Source organism: Bos indicus x Bos taurus, chromosome 16 (assembly GCF_003369695.1).
Source record: "Bos indicus x Bos taurus breed Angus x Brahman F1 hybrid chromosome 16, Bos_hybrid_MaternalHap_v2.0, whole genome shotgun sequence".
NCBI lineage: Eukaryota > Metazoa > Chordata > Mammalia > Artiodactyla > Bovidae > Bos > Bos indicus x Bos taurus.
Genome location: NC_040091.1, coordinates 66337876 through 66357151, shown reverse-complemented (window position 1 = coordinate 66357151; position 19276 = coordinate 66337876). Strand labels below are relative to the sequence as shown.

General features: G+C 38.1%; 1 protein-coding gene across 4 annotated transcripts in view; it reads right to left on the bottom strand.

The window, feature by feature from the left end:
• Positions 1-19276, bottom strand: part of HMCN1 (hemicentin 1) — a 537282-nt gene that overhangs the window by 161421 nt on the left and 356585 nt on the right. For all 4 annotated transcript variants that reach the window (XM_027565583.1, XM_027565584.1, XM_027565586.1 and 1 more), the window contains 6 exons: positions 14694-14816; positions 13812-13973; positions 11105-11386; positions 9286-9453; positions 4711-4824; positions 3929-4015 (listed from right to left, as the gene is read on the bottom strand). In XM_027565583.1, the coding sequence (XP_027421384.1) occupies positions 3929-4015; positions 4711-4824; positions 9286-9453; positions 11105-11386; positions 13812-13973; positions 14694-14816 (936 nt within the window). The remainder of the gene's footprint in view (positions 1-3928; positions 4016-4710; positions 4825-9285; positions 9454-11104; positions 11387-13811; positions 13974-14693; positions 14817-19276) is intronic.

The following is a 19276-nucleotide window of genomic DNA, read 5'->3' as shown; positions in this document are numbered from 1 at the left end:
GAAAAAAAGGAATCCTTGTACACCTTTGGAGGGAATGTAAATTGGTATAACCTCTATGGAAAACAGTATCACAGTTCCTCAAAAAACTGAAAATAGAATTACTATGTGTTCAACAATCTGAAGAAAATGAAATCACTATCTCAAAAGAGACGTCTGCATTACCATGTTCACTGCAGCATTATTCACAATAGCCAAGACAAGGAAACAAACGAAGTGTCCATGGATAGATGACTGGATAAAGATAATGCGACATATGCAAAACTCTACATATAATTTAATGTTATTATTAAACACTATTATTCTACAATATATAATACTAATATTAAATACTATATATATACACACATATATACAGTGTTTATGACTGGATCATGGAAAAAGCAAGAGAGTTCCAGAAAAGCATCTATTTCTGCTTTATTGACTATGCCAAAGCCTTTGACTGTGTGGATCACAATAAACTGTGGAAAATTCTGAAAGAGATGGGAATACCAGACCACCTGACCTGCCTATTGAGAAATCTGTATGCAGGTCAGGAAGCAACAGTTAGAACTGGACATGGAACAACAGATTGGTTCCAAATAGGAAGAGGAGTTTGTCAAGGCTGTGTATTGTCACCCTGTTTATTTAACTTATATGCAGAGTACATCATGAGAATCGCTGGACTGGAAGAAACACAAACTGGAATCAAGATTGCCGGGAGAAATATCAATAACCTCAGATATGCAGATGACACCACCCTTATGGCAGAAAGTGAAGAGGAACTCAAAAGCCTCTTGATGAAAGTGAAAGTGGAGACTGAAAAAGTTGGCTTAAAGCTCAATATTCAGAGAACAAAGATCATGGCATCCGGTCCCACCACTTCATGGGAAATAGATGGGGAAACAGTGGAAACAGTGCCAGACTTTATTTTTCTGGGCTCCAAAATCACTACAGATGGTGATTGCAGCCATGAAATTAAAAGGCACTTACTCCTTGGAAGGAAAGTTATGACCAACCTAGATAGCATATTCAGAAGCAGAGACATTACTTTGCCAACAAAGGTCCGTCTAGTCAAGGCTGTGGTTTTTCCAGTGGTCATGTATGGATGTGAGAGTTGGACTATGAAGAAGGCTGAGCGCTGAAGAATTGATGCTTTTGAACTGTGGTGTTGGAGAAGACTCTTGAGAGTCCCTTGGACTTCAAGGAGATCCAACCAGTCCATTCTAAAGGAGATCAGCCCTGGGATTTCTTTGGAAGGAATGATGCTAAAGCTGAAACTCCAGTACTTTGGCCATCTCATGTGAAGAGTTGACTCATTGGAAAAGACTCTGATGCTGGGAGGGATTGGGGACAAAAGGAGAAGGGGACGACAGAGGATGAGATGGCTGGATGGCATCACTGACTCGATGGATGTGAGTCTGAGTGAACTCCGGGAGTTGGTGATGGACAGGGAGGCCTGGCGTGCTGCGATTCATGGGGTCGCAAAGAGTCGGACACGACTGAGCGACTGATCTGATCTGATATATATGTGTGTGTATATATATATATATATATATATATTTTTTTTTTAGTATTATCCAGCCATGAAAAAGAAATCCTAACATTTGTGACAACATGGATAAACCTTGAGGACATCATGCTAAGTGAAATAAGTCAGACAGACAAAGACAAATACTGTCTGATCTCTCTTATACATGGAATCTAATAAAATCAAAGTCACAGAAACTGAGAACCCATTAGTGATTGTATAGGGAGGGGGTTGGAGGTGGGATAAATAAGTGAAGGTGGTCAGAAAGCACAAACTTCAAATAACAAGATAATAATCATGATTACAGTTAACAATACTTATTGTATATTTGAAAGCTACAAGAAAGTAGATCATGAAAGTTATAATCACAAAAGAAGTGTGCAGCTGTGTGAGGTGATGGGTGTTAACAGTGTGGTAGTCTGTGTGTGTGTGTAAAATCCTTATGTTGTTCACCTTACAGTTACGCAATACTATATATCAATTATATCTTGATGAAACAAAAATAAAAAAGAAATTTCTAAAAACCAAGTGAAACATTAAGAAGAAGCTAGAAGGCTCAAGATAAGATGTTATAAAATTTAGGCAGATGGTCTCTATGCAAGAGTTGTTACCACATCGTTTTAAATAAAGAAGGAAACAGGTTACATAATGTAAACGTGACAGTTTTTATATCTGCCTTTCTGAAATGAAAATACTTCCTTGCTTTCATAACTGTATTATGGGGCATCTAAACAACAAAGCAATACATCCATTGACTCTTCCTTACAACTCTTACTTTCTGTAAAATGTATGGGCTGCTCCAGTTGTTCCATTAAAACTGCAAGGTCATGCCTTCACTAAAGAGATGGTCTTGCAATCAAAAAATGGGCCAAAGAACTAAATAGACATTTCTCCAAAAAAGACATACAGATGGCTAACAAACACATGAAAAGATGCTCAACATCACTCATTATCAGAGAAATGCAAATCAAAACCACTATGAGGTACCATTTCACACCAGTCAGAATGGCTGCGATCCAAAAGTCTACAAATAATAAATGCTGGAGAGGGTGTGGAGAAAAGGGAACCCTCTTACACTGTTGGTGGGAATGCAAACTAGTACAGCCACTATGGAGAACAGTGTGGAGATTCCTTAAAAAACTGGAAATAGAACTGCCTTATGATCCAGCAACCCCACTGCTGGGCATACACACTGAGAAAACCAGAAGGGAAAGAGACACGTGTACCCCAATGTTCATCGCAGCACTGTTTATAATAGCCAAGACATGGAAGCAACCTAGTTGTCCATCAGCAGATGAATGGATAAGAAAGCTGTGGTACATATACACAATGGAGTATTACTCAGCCATTAAAAAGAATACATTTGAATCAGTTCTAATGAGGTGGATGAAACTGGAGCCTATTATACAGAGTGAAGTAAGCCAGAAGGAAAAACATAAATACAGTATACTAACGCATATATATGGAATTTAGAAAGATGGTAACAATAACCCGGTGTACGAGACAGCAAGAGACACTGATGTATAGAACAGTCTTATGGACTCTGTGGGAGAGGGAGAGGGTGGGAAGATTTGGGAGAATGGCAATGAAACATGTAAAATATCATGTAGGAAACGAGTTGCCAGTCCAGGTTCGATGCATGATGCTGGATGCTTGGGGCTGGTACACTGGGACGGCCCAGAGGGATGGTATGGGGAGGGAGGAGGGAGGAGGGTTCGGGATGGGGAACACATGTATACCTGTGGCGGATTCATTTTGATATTTGGCAAAACTAATACAATTATGTAAAGTTTAAAAATAAAATAAAATTAGAGAAAAAAAAAAAAAAAGAGATGGTCTTGGAAATGTTCTCTCACAGATTTATTTGTATTACATGCAACACAATGATTCATGGAGAAAGCCAGTAAAAGCTTTAGAGTTTTCATTTTTATTCATCTCCATTCTCTTTACCATACACAAACATGTTAACTAAAGGTGACATTTTTGATCATAATTGATGGTGGGTAACTATTAATGATGCTATCCTTTCACCAAAATTATTTCTTTGAAGAAAGCAGTAAAAAGGAAAGGAAGGTGCAAACATGGGGATGAAAGAAAAAATAATAGGAGGTGGGAAAGAAAAATCCTACCCACAAACAGAAGACTTAAAAAAGAAAAACAATTTACCTAATTGAAAGAAAAGACCAGCATGTATTTCTTTTTCTGTCTCTGTTCCATGCTTCTCTCCCTTCCTTTTTTCACTGTTGAGAATTTCCTTTTTATCTCCATAGAATCTGAAAGATTTTCTCCTATATTTCTACCACCTATACTGGTCTAGAATTCAATTTCAAATGCCTTGATTATTCTCAACTAATTGTGATGTAAGTGAAGGCAATGAATAGCCAGTGAGCTGAGGAAAAATCAAAGAGCTGAGCCTCTTACCTGTCACTTCACAAGTCAGTGTAACACTCTGCTTCTCTTTTACTTTCACATCTTCAAATGTATTTTCACCCATGATGTGAGGTGGTACTTTGAAAAAAAAAGACAGAAAAAGGAACAATTATAACAGCAATTTGGTTATTTATAGGTATCTATTTTATATTTTTTTATTAAGCTGTACCCTTTAAAACAATCCAAATTCTCATTATTATTTGTTTACTAGAATAATGTTACCATATTGCTTGATCAATTCTAAGATAAACTATAAAGTTACATGTCATAAATTCAATTATAATGAATTTTATTATATGTAAATCATAAAATCCAGATAAATCTGTCAAGAAGTCAATGAGTAACAAAATCTATGAGACACTTATTTCTCTCTCTACAATTCAGATACACACTCACATTAAAAAAGTTATCACAGCTTTAGAACACTGGTGAACAATTGTGAACTGACAAGACATGGCATTTCAGCCATTTTAATCCAACTGATTACATACAAACCATTCTAACATTGAATTCTTGCCAAGAGTGGCAATCCAGGGGCCAAAGAATATATAAATATAAGATCAAGCTGCGGATAAATGTTAAATCTGCTTCCAGAATGTGTTTAAGACAATTTTATTTTTTTCTGCTGTTGTTCAATCACTCAGTCATGTCTGACTCTTTGTGACCCCATGGACTGCAGACTGCAGCACACCAGGCTTCCCTGTCCTTCACCATCTACCAGAGTTTGCTCAAACTCAGGTCCATTGAGTCAATATTGTAAACTGTATAAATACCTAATACTGAAAGCCGGAAGATTTTTCTTTCTTCACCAGCTGCGTTTCTTACAATACATGTATACTGGCCAGCATCTTCTGTTCTGGTCTGCATCAATCGCAGAATCCTACCTCCTGGAGAAGCAAACCACCGGATGACTCAAAAAGAAATCTGCAACTTTACAAGTTTGCCATGCAATGCTGAATTTAGTAAAATTTAGTAAAATTTAGTAATCAATTCACTTCAAAGTCTTTTAAAATGTATTTATGTCGAGTTTTTAATAAATACCACATTTTGAGGCTGTATATAACAGAATGGATAATTCAGAACAATTTTCCAGTTTAATGGACAAAGAAAGTTAATATAACCCAGGTGACATCAAGCAAGAAATGGAGTTTCACAGAGGTGATGTTTGAACATAATCTTGCAAGGTAAAGTATACTTTAACACAGAAAGGAGTCAAAAGATATCACTGTAGCTGGAGCATGAGGATACAGAGGTAGAAAGTAGGTGTGGCACCTAAAACAGAACAGGGGAGAAGACAGTGAGAGATGAAACTAGCTGCAGTGTGGCCAATTCTGAGGATCCTGTGGGTCTTCAAACGCTAAGTTAAGGAATGTAGGATTTATTATGTTCACTAAAGGCCATCGCTATTGCTAAGTCGCTTCAGTCGTGTCCGACTCTGTGTGACCCCATGGACGGCAGCCCACCAGGCTCCCCCGTCCCTGGGATTCTCCAAGCAAGAACACTGGAGTGGGTTGCCATTTCCTTCTCCAATGCATGAAAGTGAAAAGTGAAAGTGAAGTCGCCCAGCCGTGTCCGACTCCTCGTGACCCCATGGACTGTAGACTACCAGGCTCCTCCGTCCATGGGATTTTCCAGGCAAGAGTACTGGAGTGGGGTGCCATCGCCTTCTCTGCACTAAGGCTATGGAAGTATGTAAACAAACAAAGTCATGGTATGATTCATACTTCAGAAAAACAACTGTGACAGAATGTTTAGGAAAAGATTCCCAGTTTTCCATGGAACATATGAAATGGAAACATTAGAAAGAATACTACACCAACAACCCAGATTGGAATGACATCAATTATACAAGAGATGGATGAAACCATGAAGACTGACAACCAGTTTTCAATTTGAGTTTCATGGAATTGTAGAGCTATTTATATCAAAGTTTATGAGGGCCACCTCCCATATTAGCATGACTCTAATTTTTTTTCCTCCTTATATTCTGAATTCTACATAATGAAGAAAGACTGGTAGACTAGGAATGAAACTGATATGCTGAAGGGTGTGATCTGGAGGAAAATTCCTCTTAAGGATCAAGGAAAGAGGAGTCAGCAAATGAGACTGAAACAAAGCCAGCAGAGAACAAAGACATATGCTGAAAGAGCAGAGTCCTTGAAATCATTTGAGAAGTAATTTCTAAGAACAAAATGTAAATCATTTCTTAGATTTAGTAATAATTTTTCATTTGGTATATTTTTGCTTAGTACCCTGAATTTGAACTAAAACAATTGAAATGGTTAAACATAAAATTTTCTTGTAAATATTCACCTGGATCTGAATTCATCAGGAATTTCCATCTGCTTTCTGTTTTTATAAACAAAGCAAGTCCTCATTGAGCTTTTTTTTTTTTTTCCCTTTAAGCAACCTACTTATCCTCAACCCATTGAAAGATGAACTTTGTTTAGCATCTACTACCAAATTTAGTCTTTTCTCTCAGTTGAATTTAAGTAAGCAAAGTTGAATACAAAAATTCTCTAAACATGTCAAAAAACATATTAATTAGGAAAAGATTCAAGCACTCACTGCTACTTCAAATTAGTGAGACTGTGAGACCATAATATGATGCCGGTTGAAAGATATTATTAAAACAATACAATTTTTATGAGTAATTGCTGGCTCAGCAAACCTCAACCTCATAAATCTCATGATCTTTCTTTTCTCTTTGTTTCCTGGTCTCTCCCTCATAAAAAAAGATGACAGTAAATTAGACTTAGATGGAGACATTTCTTGTACCTATTAAATTTTATAGTCAGCTATCTGTTCTTGGCAGGTAACTTCATAACAATAACAGAGGCTTCAACAATGAAAAACTTGACTTAACGTCTCAGGAGAACTAATCTTAATGAAACAGGAACGTGCAGCTGATCAAGGAACGAGTCATACACCATTCATCTGATTCTCAGTCATCAACTGCACAGCACACATGTTCAGACTGTAAAACTGAATGACTCCTCTGGCAGCGTCACAAGGTGAAATACTTCTACTGTGTTCGCTCAGGGATCTCCATTTGCTAGTCAAGCAAAACAAAACTATACGATAAAACCAAAACACTACTCCTGTGAATCTATTATAAGCCAGAGTACATCACTCTGTCTTGACTTTTTCATTTCCAGGAGCTCTAATGTAGTTATATTTAAAAAGTTTCCTACTTTTTCAGCAATTGAGAATGCAAAAACAAGGATATTTTTAAGAGAAGAAGATAAAGTGTCCAGGTTTTTGGTAACCAAATTATAATAAAATCTTTGCCATCAGTATGCATTCTCTAAGATCAACAGAGGATGGAAGTCTCAAGAAAATGAATGCACTGTAGGACATGGGAAGGTTTCCCAGGATAGGGAGACCCAAACTTTTTAGCAGGTTGCCTATGACAATAAAGGCAAACACGTTATTGGATGCTTAGGATATAAGCAGGCACTGTGTTAGCTGCTTTACACATATTAACTCATCTTTATAAAAACCCCTAAATACTACTACTATCTTCACTTACAAGTGAAGAACGGAGGTTAGCAAAGTGAAGTAACTTGCCGGAGCGCATAGATCTAGTGTTGTAGGTAATGTGTGCATGCTCAGTTGTGTCTAACTCTGTGACTCCAAGGACTGGGGCCTGCCAGGCTCCTCTGTCTATGGGATTATCCTGGCAAGAATACTGGAGTGGATTGCCATTCTGCTCTCCAGGGGATGTTCCTGAGCCAGGAATTGAACCTGTGTCTCCTGCATCAGTAGGCAGATTCTTTACCACTGGGAAGTCCATTATAGGCAATAAACATTGCTAATAATTATTTTCATTTATATATTTAATTATAGGCAATGAATATAACAACTACAGCAATGGAAATTTCTCATTTAGTCCCTATCATTTATAGACCAAGATCTTGAAGAAATAGATAATAGGATATTTAGATCTAACTCAAATACTAGGAAAATATCTTTTCTGAAAAATCTTTCAAAAGTGGGAATTTAAACTTTGAATACCCTTAGGGTCAGGGAGCTCATTACCTCTTAAAATAGTTCATCTTGACTTTCAACAACACAAATATTGTTTTAAAGTTGTTTGCATTCAGACCCAAATCTGTCCCTAGAATTTTCCATACATTAGCATTACTTTTAACCTCTGGAACTACATACAACCAACATAACCTGTTCTACCCCATGGCTCTTCAAGTATTTAAATGTAATTTTCACTATGAGATAATAAGGTTACACAAAGTTTATTTTTTCAGATTAAATGGAATCAGGCATATAGCCTATTTTCCAATTATTGGCCATCATGGTTATGCTCCATGAAAATATTGTCAATAAATACCTCTTACATCTTCCTAATGAGTAAGATAAGTCCAGAGTACAACCGGTCTTGTCTTACTGGTAAAAATATATTCAGGTGGCAAAACACTGTATTTGCTTTTCCCAATAAAACACCTTACAATGCTAATGCATACTCAATCACTAACACAGTTCAGAGATCTTTTCATATGAAGAATTCTGAAGCAATATCTCACCCTAATTTTCATCACTGGTTTTTGAAAGCGAGTACAGGAGTCTACTTAACTTTCATTTTGTTAGGTTTAATTCAGAAGTTCCAGAGTAAGATGTGTTTGAATTCAGATGTCTTCATTAAACACATTAGGTATTCTTCTAAGTACCCCTGCTTTTTATTACCCACAGATTGGAGAGATTATTTTCTTAGTCTGTATCCAAGTCATTAGTGAAAGGAGCCAAGGGTAGATTCCAGGGGCATGCCCCAAGACATCTCTCTCTACACTTACACTGATCTATGAAGAATAAGATAATAGATTTTCCTACATAATTAGATGAGGAATCAGCAGAGTATCTTCTATAATAATGATAAAGTCTTAGCTCAAAAGAAACTATCCCATCTTGGAAATACAAATCTCACTTAGAATAGCCATGAATAAATTCAAACACTTTGTTTGAATATGGAGATATGTTATATAACATTATACCCTCTAGGCTCTGGTTTCAATTCCAGTACTTCTTTTCATTCTTCACTTTTCAAATTAGTTTGTACTCATTCTAGCATGAATGCTCTGACATCCCCATGAATTAAGTAATAATCGAGTGCCAAGACTACTCTTTCACAAGGATCCAGAAATATTTAGAGATTTTCCCCATTGTCCTATAGCTTCTGATGTTCCAAAGTTTTTTCTTAATATGATCAGTAGGTATTATAGTAAGCAGGTAGCTCAAAAAAGGAAAAAAATAAAACATGGAGATATGAGAAATTAAGGATAAGCTGTGGCCACAGGAAGCTAACCAGATTACCAAGCTACAAGAATTTTTAATACCTGAGAGGATTCGCAGGGAGCTGCTAAGGTTGACGGGCCACCCATCTTTAAGCCACGTAATTGAAGGCAGGGGAATTCCTGAAGCTTCACAATTTAGCGACACTGAGCTTTTTTCCACCACACTTATATTTTCAGGTGTCCTGTGGTTTCCAATGATGCTTGGAGGGGCTGTAAGACAAAGCACCAAATTCTAAATAGTTTATTCTTAAAAATGATTTTCTGGGCAACACTAGCAAAATAAACAATGACAACAATGAGATGATGATGACGATGACTGTGACACTCCTGGAAGTAAAAATGTGAAGGAGCTGCCTGAGAGTCAGAGAGCAACTAAGAGGGGCAGAAGAGGGGGAACCCAGAACCCTAGAGAAGACTGGAGTGACCAGCTCCTAGAGGGCAAGTGTGCCTTGTGGACAAAAACATGTGAAACACACAAAGTGGGCTGAGAAGACAAGTTTGGGCCAAGAGCAGAGTGCAGTCAGGATAGTCTGAGGAGGGGTGGCAGGTCACATTGACCCAACAGGCTTGGGCAAGTGCAAGGGCTGGCTTAGAGGAGAACTGGCATGAAAATCCAATTAAGCCAGCACCAGAAGGAGAGGAAACAAGGCTCCACACAGGCCTTGAGTGCCTCTATATGGCCCTCAGTAGTCCAGGGAAAGTTACCCTCCATCATGTTTTCCTTCGTTACAGAGCAGGGCCAGTGGCGCTCTACTTTCAGAGTCTCACAGAATTGAAGCAAGCAGAGGACTGAGTCAATTGGAATTTATCATAATCTGAGATCTTGATTTCTCAACATCAGTCTTGCCTAGGAAATTTTATGACAGCCACTCTTGTTAATACATCCGACCTAAATGTTCTTTCCTAGAGGATTTATCAAATAAAGTATAAAACATTCAAGTAATGCAATAAGCACCTGTTAAAAAGAATGAAAAAAAAAAAAACACAGTCTAACTAAAAGATACATAAGACTGATTTCTTTTCAATCATTAGCTTTCACACATTGCTTGCAAACTATACTAGACTTTGTGCATGTTCTAACTGGAATTAAGTCAAAAAACTAAGTCTATTAGATTTACCATTGATTCTATAGATTTAAAAACCCCAATTCAAATTATATGCATACAAATAGGTGTCACACATAAATAGGAGTATATGTGTGTCTGATCTATTCCTACTGACATTTGTGCTCATTATTTAGAATTGTAAAGCTGATTTCAATACAACTTATGCCCAACTGAAGCTGGGTCAGTAAGCTGTAAGGAATCTAGGTTTACACTTACCAAGTCAGCTAATGAGGAAAACACAGAATCAAGGAATATCACTTGGGATGGCATTGGATCAAAAGTATTTGAAAAAGATAATTATCGACTTCACAATGTGCTTTTCTAAAAGAATATCCGATATATGCTTATTTCAGCAAAATAAGAAAAGGGAGGTCAGGCATAGCATGATAATGATGAGACTGATCTAAAGAAGTGATATGTGTGTAGAAATTTGTTGCTGTTCAGTCATAAGTTGTGTCCAACTCTTTGCAACCCCAAGGAATGCAGTATGCCAGGCTTCCTTGTCCCTTCCAGATCTCCTGGAATTTGCTCAAACTCATGTCCATTGAGTTCATCGTGTCATCCAGCCATCTCATCCTCTGTTGCCCCTTTCTCCTCCTGCCCTCAATCATTCCCAGCATTAGGGTCTTTTCCAAATAGTAGAAAATAATAGACTATAAACAAAACACTCAACACCTGAGGTCTATATCTCCCATCCAGGAGGCTGTAGATTATATCAGCCAGTTAACAGACTTAAGGAGCCTCTTTATACTTACTGTGTACACTTAAGTCATATTTTCTGTCAGTCATTCCTGCTATATTCATAGCAACACACACATAACGGCCTGTGTCAGACACATGAACATTCTTCAGCTGAACCATACGACCTTCATCCATTATTTCCATTCCTCTTCCCTTTGTCAAAGGGCGGCCATCTTTCATCCAGGTCACTGCTGGCTGAGGAACACCTTCCACCTCACACTCCAAGGAAACGCTCTTTCCTCGAGTTACAATGATTTCAGTAGGGTGGCTACCACTGTTGGATATAGTTGGTCGAACTGGGGAAGAAAAAAAAGAAAAGAAATAGGAAATGTTTGCTCAGATGAGGCCGAGTACATATGTGCTGTGCTCAGTCATGTCCGACTCTTTCTGACCTCATGGACTGTAGCCTGCCAGACTCCTCTGTCCATGGAATTTTCCAGGCAAGAATACTGGAGTGGGCTGCCATTTCCTTCTCCAGGGGATCTTCCCGATCCAGGGATCGAACCCACATCTCTTGCATCTCCTGCATTGGCAGGCAGACTCTTTATGCTGTACCACCGGGGAAGTCCAAGTCTTATATAAGAATTTTCATCAGGCAAAGTTAAAATCATTTTTCATGTCAAAAAATTAACTACAAAGCAAAGACCTGGGACTAATAGTCATGGCATTGCCACATGATAGGTGGCATTCTTCTCCAATGTTTCTAAATGGGTTCATACCTAAACTCAGTATAGTAAGGAAAGAAAGTTGCATTAGCTACTCTTCCTGCTTTGGAGACATTATACAAATATTTGAACTATCATCACTTGTAGCTCTAACCTATGTAAATCTTCCTAATACTAATTTAAAATATGTATGATAATCTAGTTCATGACCCAAAGTCCATTACCAATTCCTTTCTTCCGCCCACTAGAGGAGTTGGAAAAACTGAGACTGTTTCTCCATCTTTAGAAATTGTGGTGACTGAATGAATCACTGTAGATCTAAAAAATCTGAATAGAGGTCTGCTGGCAGGGGTAAAGTGAGGGGGCAGATTTGCGAAATTTTTTGCTCTCCTGCTAAAAGAGAAATATAACATCCCTTCTCCTTCTTTTTGCCGTCAGTGTGGACTTCACACTACAAATACAGAAACCAGAATCTTGAGATCACAAAAGGACCAGGAGAATCCTAGATCTCCTGTCCTGTCCTAATAAAAGTAAGATGCTGACCAACTCCAGTGACTGCCAACCTCAGCTTCTCATTATGTCAGAAAATAAATCTCTATTTGTTTAAGCCACCAATGGCCAGAGATTCTGTAACCTTACAGTTAAATTCACCTAATGGAACCTGATTCCAAGAAAGAAGATTAAACAAACTCAAAGACATATGTGGGGTGGGGGAAGCAAATGGACGCATGTTAGTAATTCTGTATTCGAGTGCCTATCCTGTTATACACAAGTCATATGACCTCAGCTAGTCATGGAAACTTCTCTGGGCTTAAGTTTTCACTGATAAAAAAGGAAGGCCAAATTTTTGTCTCATATCATAGTTCATGTAAAAATTAAATGAGATAATGTACATATTTTATACTTTAAAATTTTACATAAATTAAATAATCTTTAAAATGGGATATGTGGGGGAGTTTGGGGGAGAATGGATACATGTATATCTAGGGCTGAGTCCCTTCACTGTTCGCCTGAAAGTATCACAACATTGTTAATCAGCTATACCCCAATACAAAATAAAAGTTTAAGTTAAACAAACAAACAAAAAGGCATATTTTTACATACTGTACCTATACCCAATGATAAAATGCCATTCTCCCCATTTCATGTCTACCATCCTGCCCCCAACAAATTATAGCCACATTGTGAGTCTGCCATCAGCAAGTTGATGCAGAATGGACAGCTGTATAACTGAGTAAGTACTAGCTAGAAATAAATAACTTCTCTCTTGTTATGTCAACACAATTTAAACGTGTGGCTCTTATGAAAGGTGTACCTATCCCTGCGTATCCAGAGGGGACTGGTTCCAGGATCTGACTCAGAAACCAAAATCTGAGGATGCTCAAGTCCATTATATAGAAAATGGCACAGCATTTACATATAACCTTTGAACATCCTCTGTTACACTTTAAATCATCACGAGATTATAATACCTTATGTTATGCTATGCTATGCTAAGTCGCTTCAGTCATGTCCGACTCTGTGCGACCCCATAGGTGGCAGCCCATCAGGCTCCTCCATCCCTGGGATTCTCCAGGCAAGAATACTGGAGTGGGTTGCCATTTCCTTCTCCAATGCATGAAAGAGAAAAGTGAAAGTGAAGTCGCTCAGTCGTGTCCAACTCTTAGCGACCTCATGGACTGCAGCCTACCAGGCTCCTCTGTCCATGGGATTTTCCAGGCAAGAGTACTGGAGTGGGGTGCCATTGCCTTCTCCAATAATACCTTTTAATGATATGTAAACAGTTGTAAATACAATGTAAATAGTATGCAAATAGTTTCCTGATGCCCAGAAAAATTCAAGTTTTGCTTTTTTTAACTTTTTGGACATTGAAAAAAATACTTTTGATATGCAGTTGGTGGAATCCATGGATGTGGAATTTATGGATAAGCAGGGCCAAGGAGGCCAACTATATAACTATACTACTTTGAATCTTAAAGATATAAAGAAAAAGAGAAGGATGGAAAAGTTGTTTGTTTTTTTAATTGTGCCAAAGCCTGGCTAATCAATAACTTACTGTAAACTTGCAGACTGTAGTCTTTCTTTGCAGTCCCAGCAACATTTGATGCCATACATGAATAGAGCCCTGCATCAGATTTTTCTGCAACTGAAATCTGCAGCTGCCTGCCTCCAGATAAAATTCTGACTCGCCCTGCAGAATCAGCCAGCACTGGGGAGCCTGCAAGAAAAACCAAGTGGCAGAATGTGAAGTAAACATATACGGCATTTGTGTATATACTTCTAATGAGTACCAATACATATTTATTTACTTCCTGTTCACATACTCAAAAGGCAGAGGGTACTGTATAATAATCTATGCAAAAAGGAAGAAGAGGAGGAGGAAGAGAAGGCTATCTTCTGCAAACTTTTCTTTCAATCAATATTGCATTTAAAGAAAACATATTTCGTAAAATAAATTTTTAAAAATCTCTAAGTAAAACAAAAATTATTTCTTAAATCAGCTAAAAATTCAGAAGATTTGGTACTTAAAGGACACATATTTGTTGATGAATAACTGAAAATCTGTTGAACTTCAGAATTCAATTTAACATAATTACAAAACTGTCACATATACCAAAAAATGCTTACTTTAGAAGATAATTTTTAAACCTATTTTAAAGAAGAAAAAATAGTTAATTGAATGGTGGATTTGTGATCAGTATAGCTGCCCTTTAAATTAATTTCTTCTTGGGACTACTCTCAAATCTGAAGATTTTCACCTTGACAGTACAGAATTATCGAATGTGACACATTTAGCATAAAGCAAGTATGCTGTCTAATATTTTAGTATGCAAACTTCAAATGAGTTTATTAATAAATTGGCATATTTTTCAAATAAAACATGAATTTATTTAATATTTATACTTAATTATATAAATGTCAAAAGATGAAAACTAACCTTTCTTCTTCCAAATGAGATTTGGGGGAGGAATACCACTTGATTCACACAATAGACTAATGAGGTGTCCTTCAATGACTGTAAGTTGAGCAGCTTCATCAGAACCAGAAATATTTGGCGGTACTGAAAGATTTTTTTAAAAAAGGAAAAACACTATTTTAAGAACAATTATAAAATTTCCCTAATGCTTTGCATGTTAAAAAAAAAAAAGGTTCCCACTCAAAAGGAATGAAGAAATAATCTAGCACTTGCAGCTGACATATCAACACCACATTACAAGCCAATTGTAAGATATAGAATGAATATATAATAGCAGATTTCCCATTTTCACAGACAAATTTAATTATCAAAATACTCAGAGTGACATAAACAGATGATATAGTATATTATGGATATTTAGACACATTAAATTTGAAAAATGAAGACATCTATCAAGTTTAAACTTAACCCAGCCATTTGCACCTGTGAGCTTTGATATCTCAAATGCTGAACAGAATCAAAAAGCATCAGGCACACAACATAACGTAAAGAACAGGGGCAAAGCTTCCCATGTGGCTCAGTGGTAAAGAATCTGCCTGCCAAGCAGGAGACATGGGCTCGATCTCTGGGTAGAGAAGACTCCCTGGAAAAGGAAATGGTAACCCACTCCAGTATTCTTGCCTGGGAAATCCCATGGACAGAGGAGCCTGGTGGGCTACAGTCCATAGGGTTACAAGAGTTAGACACGGCTTAGCAACTAAACAATAAAGAACAGAGGTGAGGAATTTGATCTAAGAAACAGATATGTTCCCAATCCCAGGTTGCCCAGTCTGTCTCCCCACCGGCCTCCAGCCTCTCCTTGGAACCTTCAAAGTGAAATGACTACCCAAACTTTTCTCTAAGAGGCTGAGTCTGCATTTGCTGGCCAAATTCTCCCCTTGACACTCTTCTGGCTGCAGTATTATCACATGATAGATGCTTGTTCTCCTAAGCTCCTGGGAGTTGAGGAGTGGGAGAATCCTCACCCTCAAATGCAGTTTCCAGCCATTGTTTAACTACCTCCATGAAACTCTCTATTTCTTTGAGGCTCATTTCATCCATTTACTTCCCTTTCTCTTTCTTTTCACTCTCTGTGAACCTGTCATTCTTTTTCCTTCACTGAACAATTTGGTACTTGTTTCCATCCCTTCTCTTCACATTGAAGACCTGTCATCATTCTGTATAAATTCAACTGCCACGTCTAAACATCGGGCTACTCAGTTTCTTGATCTGCTCATCCCTTTCTCCAACAAAAGCCATACACTTTTCACCATCTAGAACATTTCTCCTATTAATTTATAAATGTAGGTCACATCCTATCCTCACAGCACCTTCATTTAAGTATTCCCAACTCTCAATTCAACGACCTAGCTCTTAAACTTTTCAGAAGCCGCCCAATCTATCTACTCTTATTTACTGACTTCACTATCCAGCTTTGATTTTATGTTCAATAATTTCAACTAGTCTTCTGCCAATATTCACAACTGCCCCACACTGTTGCTTTTCTTATTTGGCAATACCATTTCTCGAGATAAATCCTATAGTTTACTCTGTCATAACCTATCCCATACATGAAATGTCTACAGAAGAAAATGACAGCTACCTAGATGGCCATCAACTATAAATCCATGACCTCCAAATCAAACTCCACTCATTCCCATGAGTGAGTATCACTTACATTAATACAAATACTTGCAAACCTGTATCTGTAATGCAGATAGTCTCTGAGATCTGGACTTTTATATCTGACTAGATTTTAAAAATTTATTTATCAGTAGATCCTTAATGGTTACCTATTTTAAATATAGCAGTGTGTAACTGTCAATCCCAAACTCCAAATCTACCCTTTGCACCTCCACTTCCCCCTGGTAACCATAAATTCATTCTCTAAGTCGTTTTCTGTTTTGTAAATAAGTTCATTTGTATCATTTTTTAGATGCCACATACAAGCAATATCACGTGATACTTGTCTTTCTCTGTCTGACTTACTTTGCTTAGTATAATAATTTCCAGGTCCAACCCATTAAGTTCAGTTGCTCAGTTGTGTCCGACTCTTTGCGACCTCATGAACTGCAGCACGCTAGGCCTCCCTGTCCATCACCAACTCCCGGAGTCTACCCAAACCCATGTCCATCAAGTCGGTGATGCCATCCAACCATCTCATCCTATGCTGTCCCCTTCTTCTCCTGCCCTCAATCTTTCCCAGCATCAGGGTCTCTTCAAATGAGCCAGCTCTTCACATCAGGTGGCCAAAGTACTGGAGTTTCAGCTTCACCATCAGTCCTTCCGATTAACACTCAGGACAGATCTCCTTTAGAATGGACTGGTTGGATCTCCTTGCAGTCCAAGGGACTCTCAAGAGTCTTCTCCAACACCACAGTTCAAAGGCATCAATTCTCTGGCACTCAGCTTTCTTTGTAGTCCAACTCTCACATCCATACATGACCACTGGAAAATCCGTAGCCTTGACTAGATGGACCTTTGTTGGCAAAGTAATGTCTCTGCTTTTTAATATGCTATCTAGGTTGGTCATAACTTTCCTTTCAAGGAGTAAGCGTCTTTTAATTTCATGGCTGCAGTCACCATCTGCAGTGATTTTTGGAGCCCAGAAAAATAAAGTCAGCCATTGTTTCCACTGTTTCCCCATCTATTTGACATGAAGTGATGGGACCAGATGCCATGATCTTTGTTTTCTGAATGTTGAGCTTTAAGCCAACTTTTTCACTCTTCTCTTTCACTTTCATCAAGAGGCTCTTTAGTTCTTCTCTTTCTGCCAAAAGGGTGGTGTCATCTGCATATCTGAGGTTATTGATATTTCTGCAGGCAATCTTGATTCCAGCTTGTGCTTCTTCCAGCCCAATGTGTCTCATGATGTACTCTGCATATAAGTTAAATAAGCAGGGTGACAATATACAGCCTTGACGTACTCCTTTTCCTATTTGGAACCAGTCTGTTGTTTCATGTCTGGTTCTAACTGTTGCTTCCTGACCTGCATACAGGTTTCTCAAGAGGCAGATTAGGTGGTCTGGTATTCCCATCTCTTTCAGAATTTTCCACAGTTTATTGTGATCCACACAGTCAAAGGCTTTGGCATAGTCAATAAAGCAGAAGTAGATGTGTTTCTGGAACTCTCTTGCTTTTTCCATGATCCAGTGGATGTTGGCAATTTGATCTCTGGTTCCTCTGCCTTTTCTAAAACAAGCTTGAACATCTGGAAGTTCATGGTTCACATATTGCTGAAGCCTGGCTTGGAGAATTTTAAACATTACTTTACCAGCATGTGAGATGAGTGCAATTGTGCGGTAGTTTGAGCATTCTTTGGCATTGTCTTTCTTTGGGATTGGAATGAAAACTGACCCTTTCCAGTCCTGTGGCCACTACTGAGTTTTCTAAATTTGTCCTATTTTAAATATAGCAGTGTGTACATGTCAATCCCAAACTCTGAATCTACCCCTTCCCCCGCACCCTCCCCCCTGGTAACCATAAATCCGTTCTCTAAGTCTGTTTCTGTTTTGTAAATGAGTTCACCGGGTCCGTCCACGTTGCTTCATGGATTATTTCATTCTTTTTATGGCTGAGCAACATTCCATTGTATACACGTCCCACTTCTTCTTTATGCATTCATCTGTCAATGGACATTTAAGTTGCTTCCATGTCTTGGCTATTGTAAATAGTGCTGCTATGAACACTGGTGTGCATGTATCCTTTCGAACCACATTTTTCTCAAGTTATATGCCCAGGTGCAGGACTGCTGGATCAGATGGTAGCTCTATTTTTAGTTTTTTAAGGAACTTCCATACTGTTTTCCACAGTGGCCGCACCAGTTTACATTCCCATCAACAGTGTAGGAGGGTTGCCTTTTCCCCACACCCTCTCCAGCATTTATTATTTGTAGATTTTCTGACTGGTGTGAGGTGATATCTCATTGTAGTTTTAATCTGCTTTTGTCTAATAATTAATGATGCTGACCATCTTTATATCTGTCTACTTAATATCTCAATGTGGGTGCCTTAGAGGGATTCTCAAACTCAACTTGTCCTAAACTGAACCTCCTCCAAGGGGAGGACGTTGCTGTCCACACAGCCCAGCTGATCAGCCCAAACCAACATCCATCTTTTACCCTTTCCTGTTTCCATACCTCTCAATGTAATCAACCAATCCTATTAATTCAATTTCTTAAAAACTTAAATAATTTAATACTAAAAAACTAGTTTACTGGCTTTCTTCCTAAAATACAAATCTGAATGCCCCAGTCCTCCTTTGAATCCCATTAGTGGTGTTGTATCACCTTTAGAATCAAATCCATACTTTTAAAATTGATTTTAGAGGTCCTCTTCTATATGCCCTTTTTAATCTTTCCTACCTAACATTATATCTTCTTATTCTCCTCTGAGCCACACTAGGCTCCATAGTGAATGCTGTTTTGTTCATTGAATACAGATAATGTTCTCCAGGTCTTTATGCTTCCATCTTCAGAGAGCTGACACCTACTCATCCTTAAAGCCTCAGTTAGATATCACCAGCCCCCTGCTATGTCTTCCCACAAAATCTCCTGTGATAACTCT